Source organism: Lipotes vexillifer, unplaced genomic scaffold, assembly GCF_000442215.2.
Source record: "Lipotes vexillifer unplaced genomic scaffold, Lipotes_vexillifer_v1.1 scaffold970, whole genome shotgun sequence".
Lineage (NCBI taxonomy): Eukaryota > Metazoa > Chordata > Mammalia > Artiodactyla > Lipotidae > Lipotes > Lipotes vexillifer.
The window spans coordinates 1,351,037-1,361,849 of NW_006783115.1; the positions used below are offsets into that span (position 1 = coordinate 1,351,037).

The 10,813-nt window shown below is 46.9% G+C and overlaps 1 protein-coding gene across 2 annotated transcripts in view; it reads left to right on the forward strand.

Annotated features, from left to right (window-relative positions):
- FBXO21 (F-box protein 21) overlaps positions 1–9,839 on the forward strand; it is a 36,205-nt gene extending 26,366 nt beyond the window's left edge. Inside the window, exons 11-12 of one of the 2 annotated variants that reach the window (XM_007455854.1) lie at positions 1,277–1,434; positions 8,664–9,839. In XM_007455854.1, coding sequence (XP_007455916.1) covers positions 1,277–1,434; positions 8,664–8,851 — 346 coding nt within the window. In that variant the 3' untranslated portion in view covers positions 8,852–9,839. The remainder of the gene's footprint in view (positions 1–1,276; positions 1,435–8,663) is intronic. The other variant, XM_007455853.1, reaches the window with a different exon arrangement.
- Positions 9,840–10,813: the final 974 nt, after the last annotated feature.

Below are 10,813 nucleotides of genomic sequence, written 5' to 3' on the forward strand. Positions count from 1 at the left end.
CCCCGCGCGGCTGCAGAGGACACGTTACCGTGAGCCCTGCTTCTCGGAGCAGCGGGGGTGCACCTGGAGGGGACCTGGCCCGATGCAGCAGCGACCGAGGCCCATCGCAGCGAGGACCGAAGGCCAAACCATATCTTTAACCTTTTTGTTTTTTAAGAAGCAACTTGCTTTCCTAACGGGGAGCTCTTCTACGGTGTTTAGTGCCCCTTCTCCGTGGGGGATGGAAGCCCTGTCCGCCTCGTTCGTCCTCTCCTCTCCTTGTTGTCCTCACTCTCTCCAGTGGTCTCGCTCTCCTTGGATCTGAGGGTGGTAGGGACTTGCTGGGTCCTGGGGTTTAGACATGGCCGATTGACGAGGCAAAATGAAACTGCCTCCAGAGCAGCTGTACCTATTTACGTCCCACCAGCAGGCCAGGACCTGAGAGGTTTGATTCCCGCCAACTTGTGTTAGTGCCAGACCTTTAAAAATGCACTTATGTGCTAAATGGCAAATGGCATTTCATTGTGGTTTTAATTTGCATTTCCCTGGTTACCACCCAGACTGAGGTTCTTTCCCTGCATTTACTAGCCATTCAGGTTCCTTTGATTAAGTGCCTCTTCAGGTATTTTGCTTTTCATTTGAGTTGTTAGTCTTACTGATTTTCAGTTTCTTTATTCTGTGTATTAGTCTCTATGTGCAGATAAGTTGCAAATACCTTTTCTCAGTTTTTGGCTAGTGTTTTCCATTCTTTTATTACATTCTTTTTTTTTTTTTTTTAACTTTGTTGTGGAAATTTCAAGCATATGTAAGAGTAGAGAGAGGAGTATTACAAACCAGATGATGTTCCCATGTCCAGCTTCAACAGTTATCATACAGTTTGTTTCACCCCCTCCCCCTCCTCCCTGGAGCAAATACCAGAGGTCATTTTCCTCTGTAGCTATTTCGGTAGGTAACACTGAAAGGTAAGGGCTCACTTTGTAAAAAAGACGCCTTTACCATTCTGTTGTCATATCTAAGAAAATAATCAGTTCGTTAACCTCATCAAATATCTGGTGAGAGTTTGTGTTTCCTCAGTTGTCCTACCATGGATGGATGGATGGATGGATGGATGGATAGATAGATAATAAGAGGGGTTTATAAAGAGAGGCAGGAGTAAAATTGATTTAGCATGGAGTAAAAGCAGGTGTATCTCTAAGAATGTAAGCTTCAGAGAAGCCAAGCCACTGTCTCTATATTTCATAGCTGCCATGACAGGGCCCCAGGGAGCTGATCTGCCACTGCTCTTAATGTTAATTAGGTATGGCTATAACTGTGTCATCTATGGCTGGGACCCCACCTGCATGATGGGACACGAGTGGATTCGAAACATGAACGTCCACAGCCTGCCTCACGGCCATCATCAGCCTTTCTATAATGTTCTGGTGGAGGACGGGTCCTGTAGATATGCCGCCCAAGGTAAGTAGCTGGTACTGTCTGTACTTGAAGCACACGTTTGAGCACGCAGATTCTGCAGGCACAGACTGTCAGTCTATTCAGAGTTGACAGGTGTCCCATGGCTGTTAACCTCATCAGAGCTGGTACTCAGCTAAACGTGGGTGGGTATGCATTGGTGCGGCCATACCACGAGTTACCCATCCACCACCCCTGTGTCTCCCCCTCAGTCACCACCACAGCCAGGACCCCGTTCCAGGCTGTTGCCGACCTCTGTTTTGATTGGTCACTGCCTCTGCCAGTCAAAGTCCTGCTTCCCAGGCACTGCCATTGGCTCCCTGCTGGCAAGGAGGGTCAGCTTGTGCCCTGCTCATACTGCCTGCCTGAACTGGAGGGCACCGATTGGCACTGTTGGGGGAGCCACCGGAGCACTGAGACTGGCAGCCAGTTAGCTGTGCTCCCCCCGAGAGACGCCCCCAGTGGCCACTCTGGGAACTGCAGTTCACAGCACTGGCTCGGAGGGCACCTGGAAGAGGCAACAACAGGTAGGTGCTTGGTAGGTGTTTGGGATCACTGCCAGCCCTGACAGGTGCTCGCCCAGGGCTCTCCTCTTCTTTGTCCCTCCATTTAGTGGGATGAATTTATCGCATGCCTGCCTGTCAAGGCATTCACAATGTTCATTTTATTAATAAAAATGCTAACGTAGTGCTGCTCTGTGACAGCAGCCTTCTAATGTACATTAGCTGCATTTGAGAACTGTAGTTACCATCATCATCGTCATCATCGTGCGCATTTGATACACAGGGAAACTGAAGCACATAGAGATGTTTAAATTTTAACTTACAGAGTATGCGGCCAGGCAGCTTGGCCGAGAGCCTTCCCCATAACCATCATGCTGCACCTTTTTGCGTCTCACCTAAAGCATCATGTTTGACCTAAGTTGATATTGTGTTCTGGTAAATCCAATAATAGAAATGTTGGATGTATAAAAATCTCAGAAGTACCGAAAAGACTAGGAAAAGTTTCATATTAATTATTGTTAATTCATCAGAAGCTGGGAGAGGATCGTATACAAGAGGAATTCCCTTTATGGAGACCACAGCTCACCTAACCTCCGTCAGCACAAGGGGAGTTATCAAAGGGGGCGATGTGCACCCCATGTCAGATGAAGGCACTGACAGGGATTTTATTTAACTTAAAAAGCTTTGTCAGATTAAAAAAAAAATTATACTACAAATTTAAAAACTTAAGTTATTTGGAAATTGCTGAGTGATGTCAGATGAAGGCACTGACAGGGATTTTATTTAACTTAAAAAGCTTTGTCAGATAAAAAAAAAATTATACTACAAATTTAAAAAATCAAGTTATTTGGAAATTGCTGAGTGATTCTCGGACTGTTTGCACCCGCCACTGATCGCTCAGTGAGCATTTCCCACTGCGCGTCACAGAGCGAGTCACGAGCACAGAGGAAATTGTCTTGTTGTCAACACTGGGGTCCGTGTCTGTACCTTCACCTTGTACACTCATTGCCCGTTACGTGGAGTTGATATCAAGACTTTGAGTATCTGATATTTGGGTTTCTAGAAACATTTATATTAACTTTAAAATGGGCTTCTTAGAGTAGGTGAAGCTGGGTATTTGGTTTTAAGATGTTCTGAACTTGTCCAGTGTCTGCCTAGAAGATTCAGGAGTTCATCCTAATCTTACCTTAGGTCAACGTGAGCTGTAAGGTTTACAGTCAGAATACTGTAATGACTCTGTTAAAAAATAAATAAATAAATAAAGCTGCTTGTCAGTTTCACACTCTAAAATTGATTTGAAAGAATATCGCAGATAACATGACCTAAATACTTAATCATACCTCTTCTAAGAATAAGGACATTTCTCTGCATTACCATAGGTACATCATTACACCCAGCAAAAAAAAATGATTTCATAATATCTAACATTCAATCAATATTCAAATTTCTCAATTCTCACAAGAATAGCTTTACATGTACGTGTTTATTCATTTTTAAATCATGATCCAGACAAGATTCAGGCACTGTGTTTAGTTATTATGTCTCTGTAGTCTCTTTTAGTAAAGAACCGTTCCTCATTTCTCATCTTTTTTCCCTTTTTCACAAGACTTTGACTTTTTGAACAGTCCGGGCTGGTTGTCTTGTAAATTGTCTAACATTCTGGATTTGTCTTACTGTTTCTTTGTCTATGTATTGTCTGTAAACTGGAAGTTAAGCCCAGGTTTGGTTAGATCAGGTTGCTGGTTTTGGCTGGCGTGCTTACTCTCAGGTGCTGTGTGCATCACGTTGCATCTCGTCCAGAGACCATGGGGTTCCGTGTCCCACTGTTAGTGAGGCAGAGTGTGGTCATTGGCTAAGATGGTGACTTGCTATAAGGGACAGTTTTCCCTCTGAAGTTAACAGGAAATCCATGGGGTCAAACTGGGGCATCCTGGGTATACCCTGTTCCCCAATAACCTTTATCCTTATGTTTGTTTTAGCACCTATTGGCTCTTCTTGCCTAAATCATGATGTGAGAATTGCAAAATGGTGGTTTTCTACTGCGGGTATTCCCTCGAGCTCTGCAAACAAGAGCTTTGCCCTGCTTCCCCCTCTTCCTCTGTCTCTTTTCTCCTCCCCCGCCCTCGCCTCTCCCCCTCTCTCCTGCCCCTCTCCTCCCATAGATTCCTGGGTTTTTTATTTAGTCAATGTGTTATAATCATTTGGAACAATTTTATTCTCAGATTAGCCCACATTTAGCCAGTGAGCGACCTTGAGAGGGTAAATTTTAAAAGCACTAGTTTAAATATGTTTTTGAACATTTCTGGGTTAATATATTTGCATTAAGTTATTTTGTTTTTAAACTATTTCGTGATCTAAATTTTCAGCCTCTGGCTCCAGTGATCCTAGTAATCTGGGCAGAGCCCATTAATGAATGCTTTTCTGTTTTTTTCGCTCTCCACAGAGAGTTGAAGAGTAAATTATAATCCACATACCTGCGTGCCATCTTCAAATACTTGTAGTCTGCACAATTCAGTTTTCCCTCACTGTTAATGGGCTGTACAGCATCTTGCATGTTCGTAATTTTTGTTACCACTAGGGGGCGTGCTTTAGTATTAATATTTTCTTGGTACCAGAAACTCCTGTCTCAACTTCCCTACGTACTTCTTAGTACTGAAGAAAATGACTGTCACAGATGCTCTGAATTTAAGCCAGCTGCCCATATTGGAAGGTCAGGAACTCAGCCGTGGTGTGAGAACCTGGCTTTTACATGTCTTCCGTGTATAATGGTAAAGCACCTGGTTGAACGCTTGGGCCGTGGCGTGCCCTCACCCAGTGTCAGTTTCCTTTTCCATATTTGGTCTTCCACTTCCAAACTAAGTTTCCACCATCCCCCCCTCCCCCTCAGCACGCACACACACAAGTCTGTGGCGGTCTGCACGTGCTGGCAAGGGTGTGAGGACTCCCTGCGTCAGGGTTGCGGTGTAAATTTTCAGCCGTCTCAGGGCGGTTTGGCTCTCTCTTAAATTGTCAAAATCTCAAGTGCTCTTTCTCCTCTGACCTGGCACCTCTCCCCTTGGTTCCGCCACTGGAGACGCACTGACACAGGGGGCCTGTGGTCCCCTTGTTATGACAGCAAAGCAGTGTCATTCATGGGACTTGTCTGAAAAATGGGGGTATATCCAAACTTCGGGTAGCTAAGCTGCAACCAAATAAACCAGTTTCAGGTAAATGCTTACTGTATGTTTTATAGGAATAAGCACACATAAGGCAACACAGAATTTTCCTTGAATGCATATAATTATATTTAGCTACGTATATGTATGTTCATAAAAGAAGGACTAGAAAAACTCACAGTCAGGGGCGTCCCTGGTGGCGCAGTGGTTGAGAGTCCGCCTGCCAATGCAGGGGGCACAGGTTCGTGCCCCCGTCCGGGAAGATCCCACATGCCGCGGAGCGGCTGGGCCCGTGAGCCATGGCCGCTGAGCCTGCGCGTCCGGAGCCTGTGCTCCGCGACGGGAGAGGCCACAACAGTGAGAAGCCCACGTACTGCAAAAAAACAAAAAAAAACTCACAGTCATAGTGGTTTCCTCTGGGGAGGGGCTGATAGGTGCCCCCAGAGGACTCATGGGTACTGTTTCCAGACTTGTACAGGAATGTATTCGTGTATTTTGGGGTAACTGAAATTTTTAAATAAAATAAGCAGACACATTTCTCTGAAAATTTTAGGGGAATCAGAAATTCTTCCCAAGATTTTTCCAGGACTTTTAAGTAGTCCCTGTTTAATATTTTGCTCTTTATTAAGTTTTGTATCACTTAGATTTTTTATTCCTCTTCAAATTCTTTTTAAACTTATTTAGTGGATTGGGAATTATTTTCCCCTCATAATACTTAGTTGTCAACTAAAGTGTTTTATTTTTTCCTAAAAAAGTTTCTTTTATGAGTACATTTTTCCTGTTTTGCTGGGAGTCCAGGTAGATAAACACTGAATTCAGTCCATGTTCCTGGTTAACAGCCAAGAGCGGGGCTGTGAGCACCCCTTTCCTGGCTTTCCCAACGTTCTGTCCGTACTCTTCATGCTTCTTTGTTTGGGGCCCACGTTCAGAATTCTCTGCAGCAGCTGCCCAGTCGTGCTGTCCTTACAGACACGTGATCATGACCTGACTGTGACCTTTCTGCCCTCCTACCAACACTCAGATGCCAAGCATTAGCTGACACCAAGCTGCTGCTTAAGGATACATAGAGAGAAAAAGAGAGGGAGAGAAGTGAGGCTGAAACATGTGTCTGGCTTTCTTCAGAGCAGGCTCTGGGCACATTTCGGTTCAGACAGCTGTGTGTTGGGGTGTGTCCTGTGCATTGATTTAGAGGCACCCTGGCCCCTGCCCACACGATTCCGGCAGCAGCCCCCAATCACGACAACCAGAAACGTCTTCAGACGTTGCCGAGCATCCTGTCAGAAGCAGGATGGCCCCCGGATGAGGACCAAATGGACTTTTCTCTCTCGGGGGTAATCCCAGGTTCTTTGCCCTCCCTCGAACATCTCTGGGGCAAGAACAGCCGACAGGGGAAGGCAGTTGGCCGGGTTCAGGCCCCAGGCCGTGGTTGCATCCCCCTGGGCCTCCCCAAGGCAGGTACGCCCTTGACTCATCGCTCACTGGTGGAGGGGGCAAGACAGCGGATTTTCTCAGCCAGTGGCATTTTAAAGCATCCAACTTTGGGGGTTTTTTGTTTTGTTTTTCAACATTTGTTGAAAATAGATGTAAGGAAGGAAGTAAAACCATCCCCAGAGCTCTGGTGGTAACAGTAGGGAGAGGTCAGAGCTCATAGAGCACCGTCCCCACAGCCTGCCTTCTGAGGCAGCCGTGGCCCGGCCTTCCCTCCTCCCTGACCTCTGCTGGCGGGACAGTGCACGGCAGACGCTTCTCTTCAGCTGCTTCCCCAGCCCTGGAACTGGGCCATCTGGGTTTGAGCCCCGGCTGAATCCTTGGGCAGGGTCCTCACTCCTGCTGCTGTCAGCTTGGCCGCAAGAGGGCGTGTGACCAGAGCTCTTCGTGGAGCCTTCTGAGCTGGAGGCTGTGCACGTCCCGCGGTGCCTGGCGCGCTGTACGTGCCCAGCTTAAAGGAGTTCACGTAACATGTGTAGCTGTATGTGCATGTCACGTAGCAACGCAGGTATGTGGCCTTCCTGGCTTTTTATATGATAATGTGTTTTTACTCCCACTTCCCCCATAGCGTCTTGAAAACAGGTTGCTCGTTTTCCTGGCTGTCTAGGATTTTGCTGAATTAATGTGCCATCATTTATTTACATAGTGACCTGCAGTTGGACATTTAGATTGTTACTGCATTTTTTGCTCTCCTAAGCGATGCTGAGGTAATGTCTGAACGTTCATCTTTGCTCGTGATTGGTATGTGATGTCCATAAAGGTGGTGTTTTCTCAAAGTGATACATCCCCAATTGCAGTCTGAATAAACAGCCTAAAACAACTACAAGCGCAAAAGTTCTTTAAATCCTCCCATCTTGTAAAAAAAGTTACAGCTTGGATTACAAACTCTTTCCCCCTCTCTTGAAAGACAAACATCTGTTACAGGCAGGCTTCTGAAAGGCGCTTGTGTTTATCCTGTGTACTCTGGGTGGAGGGCACTGAAGGTCCTGAACATGCGTTTCAGGATGTTTAACGAGCTGCTGAAGAGATAACCTGCTGCACCCTTGGTGTTAGTTAGCCCATCAGCTAGGCTCGCGCAGGGACTCCCTGAATTGATTTTGGCAATAGGCGCTAAGTATGGTTCATATTGATCTGGGACGCAGTCAGAGCGGGGAGGCCTGCCTGGGAAGCTCCTTTCTGGTCCAGGACATGGAGGGTGGGGGTGGCCTTTCCTGACTGGGGGCCACACGCAGTCTAGGGCCAGGGCTCTATGGCCAGTGAGGAAGGGCCCATGAGACACTGTCCTTTCCTTGGGCCCATGGAGGAGCCTTTTTTCAAATAGCCTGGGGAGGGAGAGGCCATCTGAGAGGATTTCAGGCTTTAAAATACCTCGCAGGGATTATCACCTCTTTTTTTCTCATTCCGTTTTAAAGGAGTCTTATTTTCTATTGCTTTCTCTAGTGGCAAAACGGGGAGCACGGAAGGGAGGTGGTGTGGTTTTCCTAAGAGATGATAGAGATGCCACAGCCCATATCCCTGTAGGGTCTAGAGGTGCGAGCCGTTTTTCATTCCTCCTCTCGGACCCCAGGCCAGCCCTGTGAGCCGGGTTCTCGCCCTTGGAAACACTGAAGGGTGCTGGGGGTGGTGGGAGGGCGGTCCCCAGTAGCAGACTGGGAGGAGGAGGACGGCAGGGAGAGACGTGAGAGCGGCTGCTCAGGCGGCTTCAGAAGCTTCACCGCTGGCAAGAACCGAGCAGGCTAGGCCACCCTCGGCCCACACGTGTGGCTTTGTGTTGGATCAGGTCAGAGAAGCCTGCTGAGCCCCTAGTGTGCAGACCCCGAGGGACTGCTGGAGTTTTGCTCAGAGAGAGGGAAAACACTTGTGTTCCTTGCAAAGCTGGAGGAGGACCCCGAGCTCCCTCCTTCCATCCTCCAGTGGCCTCGCCGCGCCGCCTTTTCCTGTTTCCTCCTCCAACTTCTATAAACATCTGTCTTTTCTTCCCCCCCCACCTCAAAAATGCACTCAGAACGGGTGATAGGAGGGTCTCTGGATAAAAGATCCTGCAGAAGTCAGCTTTAATGAGAATATCCGTGTGCCTCTCTGCCAACAGAGAACTTGGAGTATAACGTGGAGCCTCAGGAGATCTCACACCCTGACGTCGGACGCTATTTCTCCGAGTTCACGGGCACTCACTACATCCCGAACGCAGAGCTAGAAATCCGGTACCCAGAGGATCTGGAGTCTGTCTATGAAACGGTGCAGAATATTTACAGTGCAAAGAAAGAGAATGTGGAGTAAAGTCTAGGGGGACATTGTACCTTTGCTGCTGCTGCTATTTTCCAAGAGAACAGGATTCCGGACGGAGATGTCTCCACGGATCCCTCTGGATTCACACCGCCGGGAAAGCCACTTAACCAGTAGCGCTGATCGCCGCCTACTAAGTCCCGTGCGCTCTCCTTCAGCTGCAAAGACAGTGTCGCTCTCCGCCTACACTAGTGATTCATTGAAAGGCACTGTGTTCGGTGGCATGGCTTGTACGCTTGTCCTGTGGTGACAGTTCGTGACATGCTGTCTTCATGACGTCTCACAGTCGACACTCTTATAACCGTTCTTTTTCTTCACTTCCCATTGTGTCTGTCTACATCGTCTCAGAGCGTTTCATTTGCTGGACAGATGGGGTTGTCCGTTTGCAGTCATTTCTCTCTGATTTCTCTGTGGAATGTGTGCACTCCTCAGGCAGGATCATCTGTCTTTTTACCCTGAATTTAGTGCTGATCCGGGGCTGAAGCTCTAGGTGATCTTGGCAGCATCTCAGCTCTGGAGTCATTAACTAACTAATGGTAATCAGAAGCATTGGAATTTGTTTTTTTCTAATTCTTAAAACAGATTTCAGGCATTTATCCTTTTCTTTATTTGAATTGAGAGAATGACACAGTTTTGCCTTCGGATTCGTCTCTTGGATTTACGCTCATATCTCTACAAATTATGAGTTTTCTATTTTATTACAGAAAATTCTTTGAGAAGATGCATAATTAATAATAGCCTTTGTGAATGGGGTTTTCCACATTCATCTGCTCTTCCTCCCTTTAAAATAAGTGGTTTTTTTTAAAAAATCTACTCCAGTATCGTAAGTAGATCTTAAATCAGTGATGAGTTTTCTTTGTAGTAGGAAGTACAATCTGCTGTTAAAATGTCTGCTTTTAGAAACCGTACTCCGTGGTCTCCAAAGGCCTGAAAATGAGGTTTCACTTTTATAACCAGAAAAAAGAAAAGATAATGAAACTTAGAAATTAAAAAGGAAAGGGGAGTTTTCATGCTCCCTGTCCTTCCTTAGAATCACTTCAGGACCTTTTTGAATGTGGCGGGGTAGAAATAAACGGAATATTTCCAATTTTAAGAGCGTGTGCCCTGTGGGAAAGGAGACGTGAGTGTGGCCCGTGTTCTCGAGTTACCGTTGCCGTGAAAGCACCAGGAGGAAGTCTGTGCTCAAGCCGCTGGGGAGTCCGGCTGCATAGCCAGGCTCTGCTGGCACCGGTCCTTTCCATGTTCGTGGTACCTGAGCGTGAAGGTACCGAGTCTTAACTCGGCTCCGGACTCCCACCGTTCTCGACCTGTCCCTTCTCCAGCGGGCTGACCTTGTAGTTAACCAGCAGCAGCTAACTTCTGGAGTTAGGACCTAGTTACTTTACTCTAAGTTTAAAAGATTCCAGTTGCTCTAGTGAATGAGACTTTCGGGGGCTGTGATCCAGCCACGCCTCGCTGCCTGTCTGACCATTTGCATGCAGTATTGTCACACCATGTTTGATGGCTGCCTCTCGTTTACCCTTTGGAAACCCTGGGATGACCAAGGTTTGGGGAAGCTACCTGAGACCACTTACTAGCAAGTGACAGCTATTGAGCAGTTATGGGAAAGAGATGGGGATTTGGCTAGCCAGCTCCCTCCAGCCCCCATCAGCTCTGGTCCAGGGCCCGTGTTCCTCATCTGTCCAATCCAAAGTCAGATGATTTGGACTTGCATTTGAAATTGTGACCACTCAAAACACCCGGCCCGTCTGAGGTTGGGGGGTTTTACACTACTCTCATTTAAAGGTGAAAGTTAGATACTATGGCATTAATATTAATGAGATGCATTACTAAGAATCTGTGGCGCATGCTGAGAGTTACAATTGTTGGTTTTCTGGTTTGATTTCCTTTTTTCTTAGAGTAACATCGAAGCCAAGAAAGATGGTTTTACCTTTACTGACCCACTGTAAATATGTA